This window comes from Aureococcus anophagefferens, assembly GCF_000186865.1.
Source record: "Aureococcus anophagefferens unplaced genomic scaffold AURANscaffold_11, whole genome shotgun sequence".
Lineage (NCBI taxonomy): Eukaryota > Pelagophyceae > Pelagomonadales > Pelagomonadaceae > Aureococcus > Aureococcus anophagefferens.
The window spans coordinates 1,207,041-1,226,902 of NW_008705571.1; the positions used below are offsets into that span (position 1 = coordinate 1,207,041).

A 19,862-nucleotide genomic window follows, 5' to 3' on the forward strand; every position below is an offset into this window, starting at 1 on the left:
CGCGCCGCGCCGCGCCGCCGCCGCCGCCGTCCGGCGGCGGCGACCCGGCCGGCCCATGCGCCGCGCCTCCAAGGACGCGCGCGACGGCGCGGCGGCGGCCGGCGACGTGCCGGAGATGCGGCGCGCCGTCGTCGAGGCGCTCCAGTCGACGCTGGTGCTGCGCAAGGCCAAGAGCGCCGTGTCCGAGTCGCTGAGCGCGACGGAGGGCGCGAAGCGGACGCGGGGCCTGAAGCAGGGGTCCAACGGCCGCGGCGGCGGCGACGAGCCGCTCGCGACGCCGAACGTCGAGGCCATCCGCGCGCTCCTCGAGGACCTCGGCTGGGCCAAGGAGCTGCGCCACGCGGTCTACGCCCTCGTCGCCGCGGCGAAGGACGGGCCCGACGACGGCGAGCCGAAGCGACGGGGCGGCCGCCGCGAGACGGAGCCCCTCGCGTCCGTCGTCTCCGCGCGGAAGCAGTGGGAGGCGTCGATCAACGACGAGCTCGAGGCCATCGCTCGCGAGCGGCACCAGCCCCTCGTGCGCGAGCGCGAGCAGCGCGGCGACAAGGCCGACGGCGTGCTCCTGCCGCCGACGCCGAGCGGCGCGCCCCTGCGCTTCCTCTTCGACAGCGCGGACCCGCGCGGGAACGCGAAGCCGTTCCGAGGACACTTCGAACGTCTCGGTCGCGTCGACGCCGTTTCGGCGAGTCGCGTTCTCTCGAGTTCTCAGTTGAGAGGTGACGTCGCGTCGAATCTTTTCGTTCGGCTCATGTTTGGACGCGCCGCTTTCTCTCGAAATGTCCACGTTGAAGTCGTGTTGACTATTTCTGTTCCCAGGCGAGGACCTGCTCGACGCGATCGCGCACGTCGAGTCGCCGAACCGGTCCGCGGGCGGCGCGGCGGCGCCGTCGGGCGCCGCGGGCGGCGCCGGCTCGAGCCTCTGGGGCGTCGTGAAGCTCCAGCTCCACACGGAGCCCGTGCGGAAGCTCCGGGAGACGTTCCGCGAGCTCCACCCGTCGAAGCGGCAGCGCGGGCGCCGCGTCGCTCTCGGGCCGTTCCCGGAAAGCCGCCGTCGGAGCCGGGGCCGCCGCGCAGGTACGGCCTCGACGAGAAGCTCGGCGACGCCCAGGCGGACCGCTTCAGCGACGAGTGGCACGCGCTGGGGAAGCGGTGCCTCGCGCGGGGCCACGTGCCCCTCGCGCGGCGCTACGCGCGGCGCGGCGTGCCGCCGTCGCTGCGGCCCCAGATCTACCGCGTGCTGCTGGGCCTGCCGAACGTCGAGCACCCGCAGGGCTGCTCCGAGGCCGAGAAGGCCTACTACGCGCGGCTCAAGGCCCACGTGGACAAGATCGAGCTCGTCACGGACGAGCTGTTCCAGATGGACGTGCAGCACGTCGCCGACAACGACTACTACTTCCCCTTCGAGGAGGCCCTCGGCAACGTCGTCCTCGCGTTCAGCCGCGACCCCTGGGTGTTGCACAACTCGGCCGTGCGCACGCACGCGCGCCTCGCGGCGAAGCACAAGGAGCCGACGGACGGGCCCGCGTGGAAGGCCGGCTCCGCCGTGCCGCCCTGCGCCGTGCAGCCCTTCCGGGGCTTCGTGTCCTACACGGCGCCGCTCACCTTCGTCTACGAGCGGGAGGAGCCCATCTACTACTGCCTCCGGGCCATGTACGCCAAGTTCTGGTGCAAGCTCAACGTCATGCGCACGGCCGAGTGCACGCTCCTGCCCCTCTGCAAGCTCTTCGAGCAGCTCGTCATCGAGAACCACCCGAAGCTCTTCTTCTACCTCGTCCAGATCGGCGTCGACCCGCTCGCCGTCGCGCTGCCCTGGATCCAGTTCGGCTTCGTCGGGTTGCTCGACGTGGACCAGGTCCTCCTGCTCTGGGACCGCATCCTGGGCTTCGAGGACCTCTCGCTCCTCCCGATCCTCGCGGCGGCCATCTTCGTCTACCGGTCCGAGAAGCTCCTCTCCGCGACGTCGCTCGACGACGTCAAGGACATGTTCTCCGACGGCTCCATCCTCCAGGTCGTCCCGCTCATCCAGACCTTCCTCTTCTGCGGCTAACAGGTTCTGGTATTTGTTTTTGCGTCCTATGGATGCTTTTGCGTCCCTTGTCTCGTTTTGGTTGAAGTTCCCGGGGGTAAAAGTTAGAGAGAAATACCCTAAACTAGGGTACTAAGGAACGTTGAGATCAACGTTACGGGGTAGTGCAGTGTCATCTCCATAGTGTGACGTCGCGATAGTGAGGGAACAGGGTAATGTAAATTACGGGGATGATGGGGGATCACGAAGCTACTCAATCCAGGTAGATCCCTTTTTCAAGTTCACTACACTGACTACGAGGAATTCCCTTTTCAGGTTCAGCCCCGCAACTCTCCTTACGCATAAACCGTGGAGAATTAAAGTACAAGGGAGGAGAGGAGGAGCCTAACTAGGGATACTCTCAGGATCGGGATCCTCTAACTAGGAAAACTCTCTACACCCCCAGAATTGAAACTTCAATTCTAGAGTTTGAAATAGGTCAGAAATGATAACACCAAACATCGGAGATCATCTATCTCAAACTGGAGTGCTCATAACCCAAAGAAATACTATACTCAACAAAGCACATTCAATACAAGTAGCCAAAGAAGCATATTTATGGTCGGTTAGTATGAACGATGAGTTTGTGTTGAACGTAGTCTGACAGGATCATCATCCTCTGTACTTTCTGCTAAGAGAGTGTTAAGCCTTGCAAGATTTCGATCTTTTAGCTCCACTTTCAGTGCTAGGTAAGCACTAAAAGGCACAGCGCTTGATGCTTCAGCAGCGCCTGTTGGACCTGATGGGTCCTGAGCCATGACACCCCCCTGCTTACCAAGCACGGGACGGGAGCGAAGACGAAGGGCGCGTACAGATGAGCGCGGGCAGCGACTTTCACGGAGATGGATGCGCTAGGGCAACCATAACCTAGAGAGAAATACCCTAAACTAGGGTACTAAGGAACGTTGAGATCAACGTTACGGGGTAGTGCAGTGTCATCTCCATAGTGTGACGTCGCGATAGTGAGGGAACAGGGTAATGTAAATTACGGGGATGATGGGGGATCACGAAGCTACTCAATCCAGGTAGATCCCTTTTTCAAGTTCACTACACTGACTACGAGGAATTCCCTTTTTAGGTTCAGCCCCGCAACTCTCCTTACGCATAAACCGTGGAGAATTAAAGTACAACACTAGTGTACAAGGGAGGAGAGGAGGAGCCTAACTAGGGATACTCTCAGGATCGGGATCCTCTAACTAGGAAAACTCTCTAAAAGTGTACCTCAACGTCGTTTCGCGGAGCTGCCCTCCATGCCTCGCACGGCCCGGCATCGGCGCAAGACAGGATGGCAGCGCGATCCAAAGCACACATCTCCAAAGCACACGCACACACGCACTCGAGCCATGTCCAACGCCGTGCGCGACGCGATGGAGGCGCAGCTGCGGCGCGACGCGACGCTGGGCGCCAGCGTCGACGCGCTCTTCCGCTGCGTGCCCGCGCACCTCGTGCCCGTCGACGAGCAGATGTCCAAGGCCCAGGTCATCGTCGACCGCCCGAGCTTCCGCGCGCTCGCGGCGCGGCTCCTGGACCGGCCGGCGCCGGCCGGCGCCGCGGACAACGCCTTCGACGGCCTCGACGTCGACGGCGTCGGCGTGCTCTCCGTCGCGGAGATCGCGATCCGGCTCCGCGGCGGCGCGGCGCCGGGCGGCGTCGGCGACGCGGCCGTCGCCGACGCGCGCAAGCGGCTCCAGGCGAAGCTCGGCTCCCTCGTCGCCCGCGACGGCGCGCTCGTGTCGGGCGTCGCGCTACGCTTGGAGAAGCTCGGCTTCCGCGCGCTCGACGCCGCGGAGTTCCACCGCCTCGCGCTCCGGGCGCTGCACCTGCCCCTGGCGCGCGACGTGAGCGACGCCCTCTTCTCCAGCATCGCCGGGGGCGAGCCCGTCGTCACCGTCGCGGCCTTCGTCGCCGCGGCGATGCCGAGGGACTACGCGCGGGCGCCGTGGTACGTCGCGCGCCGCGACGAAATGACAAAGACCGCCGCGGAGCGCCGCGACCCGGCGAGCGCGTCCAACGACCACGTGCCCAAACCGCCCGCGAGCCGCCGCGACCCGGCGAAGCTCCGCGAGGCCGTCGGCCACCACGTCGCGAAACTCGCCGCGTCCGACAGCCGCGCTTTGACGACCGTCGTCAAAGTCTTCGCGACGGCGGACCCCAAGGGCCGCGTGTCCCACCTCGAGGGCGACGGACAGCGCCGCATCTCGCGCGACGAGTTCCGCCACGTGCTCGCGCGCATCCTCATGATCCCCTGCGGTGCCGACGACGCCGACGCCGTCTTCGCGACGTACGCCAAAGCCGACGGCGCGAACCTGACGCTGGAGGAGTTCGTGCACCAGTCCATGCCCCCGGACTACTCGCGGGAGCAGTGGAACGTCGCGCGCGAACAGGCCATGCGCAGGGGCCACGGCTGGACCGACGACGCCGCGGGCGCGTCGCACAAGCGCCACGGGCCCTACGTCACGCCGCGCGCGGGCGAAAGGCGCGCGGGCGCGACGCGGCCCGCGAGCCCCGCGGACGCCGCGTCGCCCGCGGGGGTGGTGTCGCCCGCGGACGCCGCGTCGCCCGCGGACGCCGCGCCGGCCGGCGTCCCCGAGATCCGCGCCGGGGCCGCGCTCGCCGCCGCCGCCGCGAAGAAGGCCGACGAGCCCCGCGCCGCGGAGCGGGCCGACGCGGCGCTCCCCGCCGTCGCGTCGGCGGCGCCGGCGCCCGCGGCCGTCGTCGCGCCCTTGGCGACGCCGCCGTCGACGTCGTCGTCGGGCTCCTCGTCGCGCGTCCCGAGCCGGCCGGCGACGAACCGCCCGAGCAAGTACCAGCGCACGAACACGGTCCACGCGCGCGCGGTCCTCGCGACGCCCGTCTTCGTCCAGAGGAAGTGCCTCCGGGCGACGGACCTCCCGAAGCACCGCCTCGCCCAGGCGCTCCTGGCCGCCGAAGTGGCCGCCGCGGCCTGACGTCGGTCGCGCTCTCTCCGTAAGACCTCCACATTGCGCGCCGCGAGGAAGCCCTGAACGAGGCGCCTGTAAGACACCCAAGGGCCCCCCCAACATTGCGCGGAAGCGCGGCGCGGCGGCGAGACGCGGTGCCGTAAAGGCCTCATTAAGGCCTCCTTAACGACCGCCGCGGACGGCATGGTGCCGCGACGGTGAAGCCGATCGGACGCCGCAATTGAGATGGCCAGCTCATCGATGCTTCGGCTGGCGTCGCTGCTCTCCATCGTTGCGGCGCTGCACCTTTCGCGCCCTCCACAGCACCGCGCAACGCGCCTGCGCGCGGTGCCCGTCGCGGACCCCTTCGCGGCGACGGACACGCGCCCGATCGTGCTCTACGACGGCGTCTGCCGGATGTGCAACTTCTGGGTCGACTGGGTCCTCGCCAACGACCGCGAGAAGGCGGTGCGCTTCTGCGCGCTCCAGTCCGACGTCGGGCGCGCGCTGCTCGAGCGGTCCGGCCGGCGGCCCGACGACATCTCGTCGATCGTGCTCGTCACCGCCGACGGCGCGCACGTCAAGTCCGACGCGGTCTTCGAGATCGGCCGGCGCCTGCGCGTCACGACGCCCCTCTCGACCCTCGGCCAGGCCGTGATCCCGAAGGCCGTCGCCGACGCGGCCTACGACGCCATCGCCGACAACCGCTACAACATCGCGGGCAAGCGGCCGCCGCGCTTCACCGACGCCAAGGACGCGGACCGGTTCCTCGGCGAGTAAGCGGGCTTTCCTTTGCGGCGGGGGCACCGGCCATCTTGAGGCTGGCGTGGGACTTCCTCCGAGGACGCGCGGGGGTAGCCGGAGCGCGCTCGGGGCGCTCCGAGTCGCGGGCGCCGGAGTCGTCCCGGAGCAGTCCGAAAGGTGGTGCTTCCAGACGCTTCTTCGAGTCGTCTGGGAGGCGTCCTGGCCTTGGGCTGAGCACCTGGCAGCCTCCTGGCTGGGAGGCCTGCTGGGAGGCCTGCTGGAGGCGCAGGGGTCTCAGGCCTGGTCTTGTTGGAGGCCTTGCCGGGCGGGGAACTGGGCGAGCACCGGCTCGAGGCCTGAGTGGCGAAACTCGTCGGCGGGCGTGGGGGCGTCGTCGCGACCTCCGGACCGTCGGCCGGCGTGGTCGCGACCGACGGCCGCCTCCGCACCGTCGGCGGTCGTCGGCGCCGTCGGCACGCATGGTCCTCGTGAAATGCGTGCGACGGACCGCCCGCGGCGGCTACTCGTTCATCGACGGGCGCCTCAACGCCGTGATCAACTACACGCTCGGGTCGCCCCCCTGGGTCTGGTTGTGCGCGGTGCTCATGCTCGTCAAAATGTGCCTCTGGCCGTGCAAGATCCTGTTGTCGGCGGGCGCGGACGACGAGGACGGCGACTGCTGCGCGAATTGGTGCGGCGGCCGGAAGGTGATCCCCGTCGTCGCGCCTTCTACCCCGTCCGACGCCGCCGGCGCGGCGCCGCCGGAGCCGGAGCCCATCCCGATCGACTTCTGGGAGGACGTCGTGCGCCCTGACGGTCGCGACGGAGCCGACGCCGACTTCGCGCCCGCGCCCTGACGGGCGCGACGGCTTCGCCCGACCCGGTGACGGATTCGCCGGACCCCGCCGCGAGCACCCTGCCGCGATAGACGACGAGGTCGACGGCGAGGGCGGAGGCGAGGGCGAGGGCGCGGGCGCGAGGGCGACTCGACGTCGGACAAGTCGAGCTCGAGACCGCGGCTCGCGGCCGTCGCTCGCGGCCGTCGAGTCGCTCACGGCCGCGCGCGCGCGTCGGTTCCGCTCGCCCTCCGAGCGAGTCCGTCTCGGCACGGACTCGGTCCGGTCCGGACTCGCGCTGTAAATCACATGTTTGTTGTTACTTGTAGTGCACCCAACTCGCTTAGCCGCCACTGGCATCGACGACGCAGGATCAGTGCTTTGGAACATCCATCGAGATATCGACGCCCCTCGGCGCGGACTTCGGCGAATGCGAGTGGAAGAGTAGGTCAATATTTCGGCGGCCTTCGAGGGCCTCAGTGTTGCGGTTGGCGGCGTCTGAGTCAGAGTTGCATGTTAATTTGTTTCGGCGCGCCCTCTGCTCGGGCGGTCGACCTCGATCGACTCAGGCATCCGCGATCTGTTAATACTGCTCTTCTCTGGGACATAATACAAGGTGCGCACGACCCCCTCCCGCCGCCCACGGGTCCCCGCTCCACCCCCTCCCGGCCGCCGCGGCGACCGGGGGCGCCCCGCGGCGAGCTCGCCCGTCAAAAAAACGTTAAGCGCTTCGGGCCGGCGAAGCCCGCGAAAAAAATACCGGGGACCCCTCAGACCCCCCACCCGCCTCACCAACCCCACCGCACACCCCGTGGTGCACCCGGCCACCCCCCCCTTCGCACCAAAACCACCCAATCGCCCGCGGAAGACTTGGATATTTTCGGTCCGAACGCCTTCGAACCCCACCGCCCCCCCCCCCCGACCCCTCAAACGGCTCAAAAAGCCCCTCAAACCCGACCAAAACCTTCCGTAGCACCATGGTCAACTGGGAAACATGCGTGACCGACCCCACGGACTCGTCCGGCACGCCGTACCTCACGCACATGCCCCGGGAGTACTTCGGCGAGGACTCCTTCTTCGGCGGCAAGGCCCCCCTCAGCCAGGCGTCCGGGTGGATCATCGTCGTCGGCATGGGCGTGGGCATGACGCTCCTCGCGGTGCTCCTCACGTACCTCGAGGTCACGTTCAACCGCTCGGGCAAGGTCTCGTCCGAGTTCTTCAACACCGCGGGCCGCTCCGTCAAGACGGGCCTCACGGCGTCGGTCATCGTCTCCCAGTGGACCTGGGCGGCGACGCTCCTCCAGTCGTCCAACGTCGCGTGGAACTTCGGCGTGTCCGGCCCGTTCTGGTACGCGTCCGGCGCGACGATCCAGGTGCTCCTCTTCGGCATCCTCGCGATCGAGATCAAGCGCAAGTGCCCCACGGCCCACACCATGGTCGAGATCGTCCGGGCCCGCTGGCCCGGCGCCCACTACACCTTCCTCTTCTTCGGCTTCTCCGCGAACCTCATCGTGACGTCGATGCTCATCCTCGGCGGCGCGGCGACGATCAACGCGCTCTGCGGCATGCACACCATCGTCGCGTCCTTCCTCATCCCCATCTCCGTGATCCCCTACACCATGTACGGCGGCCTCAAGTCCACGTTCCTCGCGTCCTACATCCACACGTCGATCATCTTCGTCGTGCTCCTCATGATGATCTACACGATCTACGTGTCCAAGTTCTCCAGCGACCTCATCTGGGAGATGCTCAAGAAGACGACGTCCTACTCCGTGAGCGACTGCAAACACATCTTCTCCGAGGACTTCGACGGCTTCTCGTCGCCGAGCTTCAACCCGGACGCCGCCGACCCCGCCGACATCTTCCCCGAGCTCTTCCTCTACGCCGAGGAGGACGGCGACCTCACGGACTGCCTCGAGGACGACCCCCCCACGTGCACGAAGCTCTTCGCCTGCGGCGGCGTCGACGGCAACGCGGGCGTCGACGCGGACAGCGGCTCGTACCTCACGATGATCTCGCTCCAGGGCCTCATGTTCGGCGTCATCAACATCGTCGGCAACTTCGGCACGGTCTTCTGCGACCAGTCCTACTGGCAGTCCGCCATCGCCGCCAAGCCCGCCGCCGCCCACAAGGGCTACATGCTCGGCGGCATGGTCTGGTTCGCGATCCCCTTCTCGCTCGCGTCGTCGCTCGGCCTCGCGGCGACGGCGATCCAGCTCCCCATCTCCAAGGAGGAGGCGGGCAACGGCCTCGTGCCCCCGGCCGTCGCCGTCCACCTCCTCGGCGCCGGCGGCGGCTGGGCCATCGCCATCATGCTCTTCATGGCCATCATCTCGACGGGCTCCGCCGAGGCGATCGCCGTGTCGTCGCTCGTGTCCTACGACGTCTACAAGCCCTTCTTCAACCCGGCCTGCACGGGCGAGGACATCGTGCGCATCTCGCGCATCGTCATCCCCCTCTACTGCTGCTTCTCCGGCGTCCTCGCGACGTGCCTCTGGTACATCGGCATCGGCCTCGGCTGGGTCTACGGCTTCATGGGCATCCACATCGGCTGCGCGGTCGTGCCCGTCTGGTGGTGCCTCACGAACCCGCTCATCTCGGAGAAGGGCGCCATCGCCGGCGCCTGGTCCGGCTGCGTCGCGGGCTACGTCGCGTGGCTCGTCACGGCGACGGCCTTGGGCGACCCGCTCGACAAGGACGGCCTCGGCACGCTCGAGTCCATGCTCGCGGGCAACGTCTGCTCCATCGTCGTGTCCGGCATGGTGTGCTACGCCATCTCCGCCATGAACCCCCAGAACTACGACTTCAAGTCGATGAAGGCGATCGAGCTCCTCGACAACGACCAGAGCGGCCTCGACCCCGACGAGCTCTCCGAGGCCAAGCTCCTCCCGGCCCTCAACTGGATCAAGAAGTTCGGCTGGGGCGTGTCCTTCGTGCTCTGCGTCCTCTGGCCCGCGCTCTCGACGCCCGCGGGCACGTTCTCCAAGACGTACTTCTCGTTCTGGATCTTCATCGTCATCGCCTGGGGCTTCTTCGCGTCCGTCGTCATCATCGGCCTGCCCATCGTCGAGTCCTGGGAGGACATCTCCACCATCACCAAGGCCCTCACGGGCGTCAACGTCGGCCTCCCGGAGACGAACCTCCACGAGAAGGCCGCCAAGGAGGAGTCCGCCTAGGCGCTCCCGCGCCTACCTCGAGCTCGACCACCCCGGCCCCCCGCCTTCCGCACACCACGGCCAGCACGTCCTCCGCGCCGACGACACGTCGGCGCAGCCCCTGGCTGCCCCCGCGCGCCGCCGCCCCTCCGGGCCGCCGCAGCGCTCCCCCTCCGCCCGCCGCCGCGCTCTCGTGAAGCTCGACCCCCTGCACATCCCCCGCCGGTGCCACAGCCGTGTCCAGCCTCGGCTGTGACACCACCCGCGATCGCGGAAAGCCTCGGCCGGTTCGACTACGAACGACCGACCGCCCGCGCGACGCTGATCTCATGCTAACTTGTATAATAATAATAATAAGAACTTGAATGTGAATGCGACTCACGGCCGGTGTTCGGCCTGGCCCGGCTCCTCGGGGCTGGATAACGAATACCGGCTGACTCGATCGCGGGTGTACACAGCCGACACGACTGTGGCACCGGGGAACGTGCAGGGGATGTGAGGCTTGGTCGAGCTTCGCGTTATCCAACGAATCAGCGGCCGTAGATGCGACCGCGAGCATCGCTATTAGAGCTGCACCCGCCCCCCCGGCGCCTCCGCGCCACCCGGAGGCCGCCGCAGCGGCCAGGCGAACGCGTCCTCGATGCCGGCCTGGAGCTCGCGCGTCGCCGGCCACCGCCGCGCGCCCGCGTCCGTCGCGAGGAAGAGCACGATGGACGGCATCGGCGGCACGTAGGCGCGGGGCAGGGCCCGGGCGTAGAACTTGCCCTCGCGGTAGTGGTGCGCCCCCGCGGCGAGCAGGAAGTCGCGGCGGAGGTAGCGCGCGCACGGCCCGTCGCGCGCCTGCGAGCGCGGGACGTTCCCGAGGCTCCCGGATTCCGCTCGATTCGGCTCATGTGTGGACGGGCGATGGTCTCTCGGAGCGTTCTCGAAGCGGGGCTCGGTCGACGGGAAGCGCCCGCGTCGCGCCGTCGCGCGCGTGGCGCGCGTGCGCGGCCGCGTGGACCATGACGAACATGAGGGGCCGCCCGCCGCGCTCCGCGGCGTCGAGGAGCGTGCGCAGGTGGCGCTCGACGACGTCGGAGTTGAGCGTGAAGGGCGGGTTGATCTCGTAGCAGCCGCTCGCGGGCTCGAACGCGAAGAACGAGCCCACGCTCCCAAAGGGCGCGTCCGTGTCGCGGAAGGGCGAGCAGTAGCTCCCCAGCGTCGCGTTGAAGGGCGTCGCGCAGCACTCGGCGTCGCAGCCCCAGCGCCGGAGCACGTCGAAGACGGCGGCGGGGATCGCGCCGTGCTGGCCCGCGTCGCCCGCGAGGTCGTCGTAGCGCAGCAGCATGGAGAAGACCTTGCTCAGGAAGGCCGGCGGCCGCTCGTCGTCGCCGTCGCCGCGGGCCTGCGGCCGTTTCCGCTTCGGGATGCGGCCCGGCCGCGCCGCGAGCGCGGCCTCGGCCTCGTCGTTCGCGTCGTCGAGCGTCGCCGCGGGCACCGCGCGCGCGGACCCGAGCTTCGCGGCGAGGAAGCGGTCCAGGAGCCGGCGCAGCACGTCGACGCGGAGCTTGCAGCGGACCGACGCGTTCTTGGCGCAGTAGACCTCCGCGACGGCGCCGGGCCGCGCCTGCGGCGCCCAGTCCGGGTACGCGACGAGCTCGTCGCCGCCTGGGCGGGAAACGAGAGATTCAACGTCGCTTCAACGTGAGTGTTCCGCGCGCGCGCGTTCCGGAAAAAGCATCCGCGCTTCGAGACCGTTCCGAGAGATGATCGCTCGTCCAAAAATCAGCCGAAACGAGCGGAAAACGGCCGAGATCGGAGCCTCTGAAGTTGGGCATGTCGCACTCTTGTCCTGCCCTGGTCGCCGCGGCCGATGGACCGCGAGCTCGCCGCGCCCGGGCCCTCCCTGGGCAGGTACTGCTGGTGCACGCCGAAGACCGCGTCGACGCGCGGCCGCGCGCCTGTGTGGAATTCAAATCTTCAACCCGACTTCAATGTGCGCATATGCGACAGTTTCGACGCAAGCTTTTTGGCTGGGCTTCGAGAACTCGACGAGAGCAATCGATTCGTCCCAAAATCAGCCAAATCGACGTCGATTTGATCGAGCTAGAGAATTCTGAAGTTTGGTCAGGACCACCCAAACCAGTGGTCGAATTCCACACAGGGTAGCGCGGAGCGCCGCCGTGACCTCGCGGCGCCGCGCGTCGACGCGCTCCGCCGCGGCGTCGCAGAACCGCAGCCACTTGTCGACGATCAGGCGCGCCGAGTCCGACGCCGACAGGGCCGCGTCGCCGCTCCGGAGCGCGTCGACGCGCGTCGACCGGTCCTCGACGCGCTTCGAGATCTCGGCCGCGAGGTACGCGCGCGTCGCGCCGCAGCGGCCGCTCGGGAAGAGCGAGATGGAGCTCGGCTTCCGGAGCCAGTCCTCGGGCGCCGACACCTCGAGGTCCGCGAAGTCGCCGCCCGCGCGCGCGGACAGGTCCGCGTCCGCGCCCTCCCAGAAGACGACCTTGCCGTAGATCTCCGCGGCGTCGCGGTCGCTCAGCGCGAAGGGGCCCCGCTGGTCCCAGCTCCGCTCGCCGACCCAGACCTGGCGGCGCGGGCGGTGCTTCGAGCGTCCCGGTCGAGCGTCGCGTCCTCGTCTCTCGGCGCGCGTTCGAAGCGCCGATCCTCGGACGGCCGCGAGCGCAACGAGACACCCGATGCTTTCCGCCCCGGGCCCGGGACGTTCTGGCCCGCCGACACGACGCCGTAGAACTCCTGGCGCAGGTTGTCGACGACGGCGCGCACGCGCGCGTGGGCCTCGAGCGACACCCACGGCGACGTCGCGTCCTCCTCGACGTAGATGGACCTGCCAAAATTTTCGATCAAAAAAGCGCGGTTCCGCGCGACGCCGCGGCGGACTCGTAGGCCTCGAACTTGCACTCCTCGTCGCCGTCCGAGTCCGACCCGTCGCAGATGAGCACGTCGAGCATGGGCTCGCCCCGCGCGTCGACCGTCGGGCCGCCGCAGACGCAGCAGACGTCCGCGCCGTCGTCCGGCGGCGGCGGCGCGCGGGCCGGCGGCGGGCGCTTCGTCGCGCCCACGGCGAAGGCGCCCGCCGGCGGCGGCGGCGGCGGCGGCGCCTTGCGCTTCCGCGGCGGCGGCCGCCGCTTCTTCGGCCTCGGCGCCGGCCGCGGCGCCGGCGCCGGCGCGGACGGCGGCGGCGGCGCGGGTTGCGGCGGCGGCTCCGGCGCGGACGGCGGCGGCGGCGGCGGCTCCGGCGCCGAAACAACCTCCAGCGCCGAAGCCGCCGGCGCGCCGAACTCCGGCGCGGCGCGAAGGATGATCTTCTCGATCACCTTTCTCGAGTGCCACGTCGTCGACTGGTCCTTCTCCCACAAGCAACAATAGCGGTCCTTCTCGTCCGGTCCTTCGATGACCTCGCCGATCCAGGGCTCCTTGCCATAGCCCGGGAACTTTTTCGCGACGACGGCCTCCAGGAGCGGGTCGTACGCCACGTCTGCCGGCGCGGCGACGTCGGCGAGCACCGCTGGCGCTGCCACGGCGTCGGAATTTGTGGCTGGCGCTGATTCTGCGCCGCTAGCTCCCAAATCGAGCTCCATGCCGCAGCTCGACAACTGCTCGTTTCAGCGACGTTCTCCACAACGTCGGCCCGGCGCCACGACAGAGGCGATGGAGCCGAGGAAGATGACTCGCAGTCAGGCCTTGCTGCTGCTCTGCACCATGCGAAGCGCCCTACCGCTCGCGCCAAAGAAGCTGCCGATGCCGCTCTGGCGCGTGGCGCCCGCCGTAAGCGACGCGGCGGACGGCAAGGCGAGCACGTGCGCCTTCGGCCCCGTCGCCGTCGCGACCGATCCGCGGCGGTTCCTCGAGGCGCAGCTGGGCCTGGGCCTGAGCGTCGCGCAGCTCAACGTGACGGCGAGCGAGGTGCGCTGCGTCGCGCGCTTCGAGGGCGACGGCCTCGACGCCGTCGAGGTCGCGGTCTCGGACTCCGGGGGCGGCGCCGCGGCGATGCTCTCCGTCACCGTCGAGGGCTGCGGCGGCCGGCCCGTGTCGCGCGCCGCCGCCGCCGCCGCGGCGGCCCGCGTGCGCTGGAGCGAGCGCGCGCGGCGCGGCCGGCCGCCCGCGCGCGACGCGCTCGCGAACTTTGCGGGCCGCGGCCGCGACGTCTGCGACCTCGGCGTCGAGCTCGCGGCGCTCGCGGCGGGCAGCCTCGTGCGCCTCGACGCCCGCGCCAACGGCGCGACGCTCGACGTCTACGCCGGGGACGACGAAACGGCGTCCTGCGAGCTCGTGCGCTTCGGCGACGACGCGATGGCCGCGGGCCCCCGGGCGGGAAAAGAGTGATTCACGTTCGCTTCAACATGACCGCGTTCCGGGAAAAGCGTCCACGCGTCGAGAGCGCTCCGAGAGATGATCGCGCGTCCAAAAATGAGCCGAAACGAGTGGAAACCAACCGAGATATGTTCGCACTCTTGTCCTGCGCAGGCGGGCCCGTCGGCGGCGTTCGCGCCGCTCTGGGCGCTCTGCCGCCGCGCGGACCCGCGGTCGCTCCCGACGGCGAACGCGGCCTGGGCGACCATGGTCGTCGACGAGCTCGCGCGCTGCGGCGTCGACCGCTTCGTCGTGAGCCCCGGCTCGCGGTCGACGCCGCTCGCGCTGGCCATCGCGCGCGACCCCGCGACGGCGGGCAAATTGGCCGTCGTCCACGACGAGCGGTCCGCGGCGTTCTACGCGCTGGGCCACGCGCGGGCGCGGCCGGGGAGCGTCGCGGCCGTGCTGACGACGTCGGGCACGGCCGTCGCGAATCTGCTGCCCGCGGCGTGCGAGGCGGACGCCGCGGGCGTGCCCTTGCTGCTCCTCACGGCGGACCGGCCCGCGGCGCTCAAGGGCGTCGGCGCGGACCAGGCGCTCGAGAGCCAGGGCCGCGTGCTCGAGCCCGTGTGCCGGCGCGTCGCGGACCTCCCGCCGCCGGACGACCGCGTCGCGGGTCTGGGCGACCTCGCCGAGGTCGCGGCGGCCGTCCGCGCGGCGACGCGCCCCGACGCGCCGGGGCCCGCGCAGCTCAATTTGGCCTTCGAGGAGAATCTGGCGCCGCGGCGCGGCGCCGTGCGGGGCAGGGCCTCGGGCGCGCGGGGCTTCCCCGCGGGCAGCGGCCCGGCGACGAGCTGTGTGCAAATCAAATCTTCAACCCGATTCAACGTGAGCGTAATCGAACGGTTCGGACCAGTCCCTTCGGCCGTGCTTCGAGAACTCGATGAGAGCAATCGATTCGTCCAAAAATCAGCCGAATCGACTTCGAATTGACCGAGCTAGAGATTTCTGAAGTTTGGCCCCGACGTCCCAGCTCACTGGTTGATTTGCACACAGGCGACGAGCGACTGGGACCCGGGCTGCCTCGCCGGCGCGACCGCGAGCCGCTGGCTCGCGGCGACGGCGCCGCTCGTCGTCTACGACGAACAAAGCGCCGCGGCCGTGGCGCCGGGCCTGGGCCACGTTCTTCGTTCCTCCTCGTCGGGCGTCGTCGTCCTCGGCGAAATCGACGGCGGCGACCGGCTCGACGCCGCGCACCTCCTGGCGGCGCTCGGGTGGCCCGTCGTCCACGCGGACGCGCGCAGCGGCCTCCGGGGCGCCGCGCGGGACCTGGGTCTGCTCGTCGAGCGGCCGAACGTCGTGCTCTCGGACGCCGCGGGCGTCGCGGCTTCGCTCGCGCCGGACTGCGTGCTCCAGCTCGGCGGCGCGCCCGTCTACGGCGGCGCGACGCGCGCGTGGCTCGAGCGCGCCTTCGCGGCCTTTCCGCGGCCGGCCAAGGTCGTCGCGGCGCCGGGCCTCGGCCGCGTCGACGACGACGGCGCGACGACGCACCGCTTCGACGGCTCCGTCGGCGCCTTCGCGCGGGGCCTCCACGGCCTGTCCTCGTCGAGCGGCCTCACGTTCCTCGCGGACCTCGGCGCCGTCGCGGACGCGGCCCTGGCGCGCGCCATGGACGACGACGACACGCTCACGGAGCCGGCCATCGCGCGCGCCGCGAGCCGGCGCGCCGGCGCCGTCGGCGCCTTCTTCGTGTCCAACAGCATGGCCGTGCGGGACGTCGACCGCTTCGGCGTTTCGGACGGCGGCGACGCGAACCGGGGCCTCGCGGGCATCGACGGCGTGCTGTCGACGGCGCTGGGCTACGCGGAGAACTCGGGCGGCGCGCTGCTCTTGATCGGCGACCAGGCCCTGCTCCACGACGCGGGCGCGCTGCGCGCCGTCGCCGACGCGAAGCGCCTCCGGGGCGCGCGGCTCCAGACCGTCGTGACGAACAACGACGGCGGCGGCATCTTCAGCTTTCTGCCGTTGGCGACGAACGCGCCGGGCCTGCCCGCGGACGAGGTCGTCGACGAAGAGACGGAGTTCGAACCCCTGTTCGGAGCGCCGCACGCCGTCGACTTCGGCGCGCTCGCGCAGGCTCACGGGCTATCGCACGCGCGCTGCGACACGAAGGCATCCCTCGACGCCGCGCTCGCCGGGGGCGTCGATTTGGTCGAGGCCGTGCCCGCGGTCGCGAGGCGCGCCAACGTCGCCGCGCACGCGCGCCTCGAAGCCGCGGCCGCGGCGGCCGCGCGCGCGCGCGTCGTCGGCGGCGCCGACGACCGCGGCGCCGCGGACCTCCACTACGAGTTCTCCGCCGGCGCGTCGTCGGAGCCGCCCGTCCTGCTCCTCCACGGCCTCTTCGGGTCGTCGGCGGACGTCGCGCGGCTCCGCGCCGCGTTCGCGGGCCGCGACGTCATCGCCGTGGACCTGCCGGGCCACGGCCGGAGCGGGCCGTCGCTGGCGCACCACGCCGCGGGCTTCGAGCCCCTGGTCTTCTCCTTCGACGCGCAGGTCGACGCGCTCGCGGGGCTGCTGGACCGCCTCGACGCGGACGTCGTCGACGTCGTCGGCTACTCGCTCGGCGGCCGCCTCGCGCTCGGGCTCAAGCGGTCCCACCCCGCCAAGGTCCGGCGCGTCGTGGCGCTGTCCGCGCGCCTCGCGGGCCTCGCGGGCGACGCGGGCCCGGAGGCCGCGGCGCGGCGCGCGGCCGACGCGGCTCTCGCGGACCGCGTCCGCGCGCTCGACGGCGACCAAAGCTGGCGCGGCTTCTTCGACGACTGGTACGCCGGCGACGCCAAGGCGGGCATGTGGCGCGGCCTCCGGGCCGACGGCGACGCCTACGGCGCCCTGCTCGCGCGGCGCCTCGCGCGGCCGCGGCCCAAGGGATTCGCGGCGTCGCTCCGACACGGCGGCCTCGGCGACTCGCCCGCGCTGACCGCCGACGGCGACACGCTGCTGCTCTACGGCGCCGAGGACGCGCGCGTCGCCGCGGACGTCGCCGCGTTCGCGGGCGGCGCGCCGGCGGAGGCCGTGCCGGGCGCGGGCCACGCGCTCCTCGACGAGGCGCCGGACGCCGTCGCGGCCGCGGCCGTCGCGTTCCTCGGCGCGGGCGACGGGACCACCGGCGCGCCCCATATATCCGAGGCGACGATCCGACGCTTCGCGGCGCCCGTCGGCCGCCCCAAGGCCGCGGCCTGGGACGGCGACGAGCTCGACGTCGCGGAGTCGTCCGTGAGCGGCGCGTGGATCGCCCTCCGCGTCGACGGCCACGCGGGCATCGGCGAGGCCGCGCCCTGCCGGGGCGTCCACCCCGAGTCCCCGGCCGACGCCGAGGCGGCCCTCGAGGCCGCCGCGGCGGCGCTGCGCGGCGCGACGCCGCCGGCGGGCGCGCTCGACGACGGCGCCGCGCTCGACGCGTGGATCCGAGAGACGTGCGGCGTTTTACCGGCGTCCGCGCGCTTCGCCGTCGAGACGGCGCTGGTCATGGCGCTGTCGCGGGGCCGGCCGAGCGCGGGCTACGCGCGGCTGTTGCAGGCGCCCGCGGCGGCCGGGACCGTCGCCGTCGCGGCGCTGCTGGATCCCAGGGACGCGTCCGACCTCGACCTCGACCGCGCCGGCAAAGTCGTCAAGCTCAAGGTCGGCGACGCGTCGCCGACGCAGGACGCGCGCCGCGTCGACCTGCTGGACTGGGGCAAGCTGCGCGTGCGCGTCGACGCGAACCGCAAGTGGAGCGCGGACGACTACGACCGCTTCTTGGACGCGCTCGACATGGACCCGGCGAAGCTCGACTTCGTCGAGGAGCCGCCGGCGGACCGCGCGCCGCCGAAGGCCCTCGACGAGACCCTGGCCGAGGCCCTCGCCGCGGGACGCGAGCCCGACGTCGCCGGCGCGGCCGCGCTCGTGTTGAAGCCCGCGCTCCTCGGGATAGCGCACTCCGCGCGGCTCGCGCGGCTCGGGCCGCGCGCGGTCGTGTCGAGCTGCTTCGAGACGGGCGTGGGCCTCGCGCACCTCGGCGCCTTCTCCGCGGCGGCGCCGGGCGACGAGCACCACGGCCTCGGCACCTTCGCGTGGCTGAAAGAAGACCCGCTCTCGCCGGGCTTCGGCGACCTCCTCGACGACGCGCTCGTCCTCGACGTGCCCCGCGCGGAGCGCGCCCTCCGGCGGGCCGCCGAGGCCGTCCTCCACGGCGCGGCGCCGGGGGACGCGTTTGAACAGAGTACGATTTAGTTTAGCGTTTTTCGCCGCGCGCACGTCAACTTGAACGTCAAGGGAATCGAAGAATTGAGCGGAAAGGGATGGTGGTGCTTGTATTGCGCAGGCCGCTGCTCCTCGCTCTGCTCGTCACCGGTGCCTCGTCCTTCGTCGCACCACACAGAACCAGAATCCGCGTCGCGCCGTCCAGCGCCGAGCCGTCGGTGTGGCAGTCCATGAAGAACGAGGAGCTGAAGGCGCACCTCCGGCGGCGCGGCCTCGCGGTGTCCGGCAACAAGACGGCCCTCGTGGCGCGCCTGACGGCGGCCGAGGCGGACGCGGCGACGGCGCTGAAGAAGGTCGCCGACGCCAAGGCGCCGGGCCGCATGCCGGAGGCCGCGCCGCCGCCGCGGCGCGGGTTCATCGACGGCAGCGTCCGCGACGCCGTCGACCTCGACGTCGGCGGCGTCGCGCTCGCGTGCCACGTGGCGTCGACGCGGCTCGTGGCCCAGGAGCGCGCCGCGGCGCCGGGCGCCGGGGGCAAGTGCGTGCTCCTGCTGCCGGATTTGGACGCGCGGGGAAACTACGACCTCGAGAGCAGCCTCGCGCTCGCGGACCGCCTCGCCTTCGACGCCGACGCGCTCGTCGTCGCGCCGGCGCCCGAGGACCTCGAGGCCTACGCCGCCCTCGAGCCGGCGGCGGTGCTCGAGGCCGCGCGCGCCGCGCACGCGGGCGCGCGCGCCGCCGGCGCCGCGGGCGTCGTCGCCTTCGGCCGCTTCGCGGACAGGGCGCTCGCCGCGGGCGCCGCCTTCGACGCCGTCGTCGCCTGGCGGCCGGCGGCGGACGCGGCCGCCCTCGGGCGCGCCGCGGCGCGCGCGGAGGGCGCGCCGCTCGTCGTCCTCGGCCGCGACGCCGGCGCCGCGGCCGCGGCGCTCCGCGCGGGCTTCGACGCGGGCCCCGCGGCGGACTACGTCGTCCACGTCGCCGACGCGTCGTCGCTCGACCCCCTCGACGAGGCGAGCGACGCGGCGCTGCTCGCCGTCGCCTGGCTCCAGCTCTACCTCGTCCGCGAGAAGGACCGGACGACGGGGCCGAGGGCGCGCGCGCTCTGGGTCGACGAGTGAGGGACGTAACGTGAGGGACGTAACTACACAGGGGTTTAAGGTTTCTGGCTAGGGCGGCTCGCTCTTGGCCGAGGGCGGCGGCGCGGGCGGCGCGCCCGGCCGCGGCGGCGCGCCCTGCTGCGTGTGGAGGACGAGCTGGCTCATGGACGCGATCTCCTGGAGCTGCTGCGGCGTGAGGTTCGTGAGCTGGCTCATGAGCTCGTGGAGGTTGAAGCCGCCCGCGGACACGGGCACGCCGTTCGGCGGCGCGACCATGGGCCGCGGGGCCATGCCCGCGTGGGGGTGGCCCGGCGGCAGGCCGACGGGCATGCCGTTGGGCAGGCAGGCGGGCATGCCGCCGGGGCCCCGGGGCATCATGCCCGGGTGCATCGCGCCGGGCATGGGGCCGTAGCCCGGCCGCGGCGCCGCGCCGTGCGGCGCCGCGCCGTGCGGCGCCGCGCCGTGCGGCGCCGCGCCGTGCGGCGCCGCGCCGTGCGGCGCCACGC

At 71.2% G+C, this 19,862-nt stretch overlaps 6 protein-coding genes across 6 annotated transcripts in view; 4 read left to right on the plus strand and 2 right to left on the minus strand.

The window, feature by feature from the left end:
• Nucleotides 1–920: 920 nt before the first annotated feature.
• On the plus strand, nucleotides 921–2,047 carry AURANDRAFT_27361 (hypothetical protein; the record flags this gene model as incomplete). The annotated part of the gene is made up of 2 exons (XM_009039403.1): nucleotides 921–1,019; nucleotides 1,091–2,047. Coding segments are annotated over 2 exons (1,056 nt in total), but the record flags the coding sequence as incomplete, so codon positions are not given.
• Nucleotides 2,048–3,408: 1,361 nt separating this feature from the next.
• On the plus strand, nucleotides 3,409–5,013 carry AURANDRAFT_64782 (hypothetical protein; the record flags this gene model as incomplete). The annotated part of the gene is made up of 1 exon (XM_009039404.1): nucleotides 3,409–5,013. One exon carries the CDS (start codon nucleotides 3,409–3,411, stop codon nucleotides 5,011–5,013), a length of 1,605 nt encoding a protein of 534 aa, XP_009037652.1.
• Nucleotides 5,014–5,232: 219 nt separating this feature from the next.
• DUR2 (hypothetical protein) lies at nucleotides 5,233–10,073 on the plus strand (the record flags this gene model as incomplete). The annotated part of the gene is made up of 2 exons (XM_009039405.1): nucleotides 5,233–5,762; nucleotides 7,540–10,073. The coding sequence occupies 2 exons, from the start codon at nucleotides 5,233–5,235 to the stop codon at nucleotides 9,740–9,742; spliced, it is 2,733 nt and encodes a 910-aa protein (XP_009037653.1).
• Nucleotides 10,074–10,266: 193 nt separating this feature from the next.
• AURANDRAFT_71790 (hypothetical protein) lies at nucleotides 10,267–13,308 on the minus strand (the record flags this gene model as incomplete). The annotated part of the gene is made up of 6 exons (XM_009039440.1): nucleotides 10,267–10,561; nucleotides 10,668–11,371; nucleotides 11,622–11,664; nucleotides 11,892–12,293; nucleotides 12,431–12,554; nucleotides 12,608–13,308. The coding sequence occupies 6 exons, from the start codon at nucleotides 13,306–13,308 to the stop codon at nucleotides 10,286–10,288; spliced, it is 2,250 nt and encodes a 749-aa protein (XP_009037688.1).
• Nucleotides 13,309–14,287: 979 nt separating this feature from the next.
• On the plus strand, nucleotides 14,288–15,013 carry AURANDRAFT_64785 (hypothetical protein; the record flags this gene model as incomplete). The annotated part of the gene is made up of 1 exon (XM_009039406.1): nucleotides 14,288–15,013. The coding sequence occupies one exon, from the start codon at nucleotides 14,288–14,290 to the stop codon at nucleotides 15,011–15,013; it is 726 nt and encodes a 241-aa protein (XP_009037654.1).
• A 4,412-nt stretch (nucleotides 15,014–19,425) lies between these two features.
• Nucleotides 19,426–19,862, minus strand: part of AURANDRAFT_64786 (hypothetical protein) — a gene marked incomplete at both ends in the record, with an annotated part of 5,029 nt that continues 4,592 nt past the window's right edge. Inside the window, one exon of the mRNA XM_009039439.1 lies at nucleotides 19,426–19,567. Within this exon, the coding sequence (XP_009037687.1) occupies nucleotides 19,426–19,567 (142 nt within the window). The remainder of the gene's footprint in view (nucleotides 19,568–19,862) is intronic.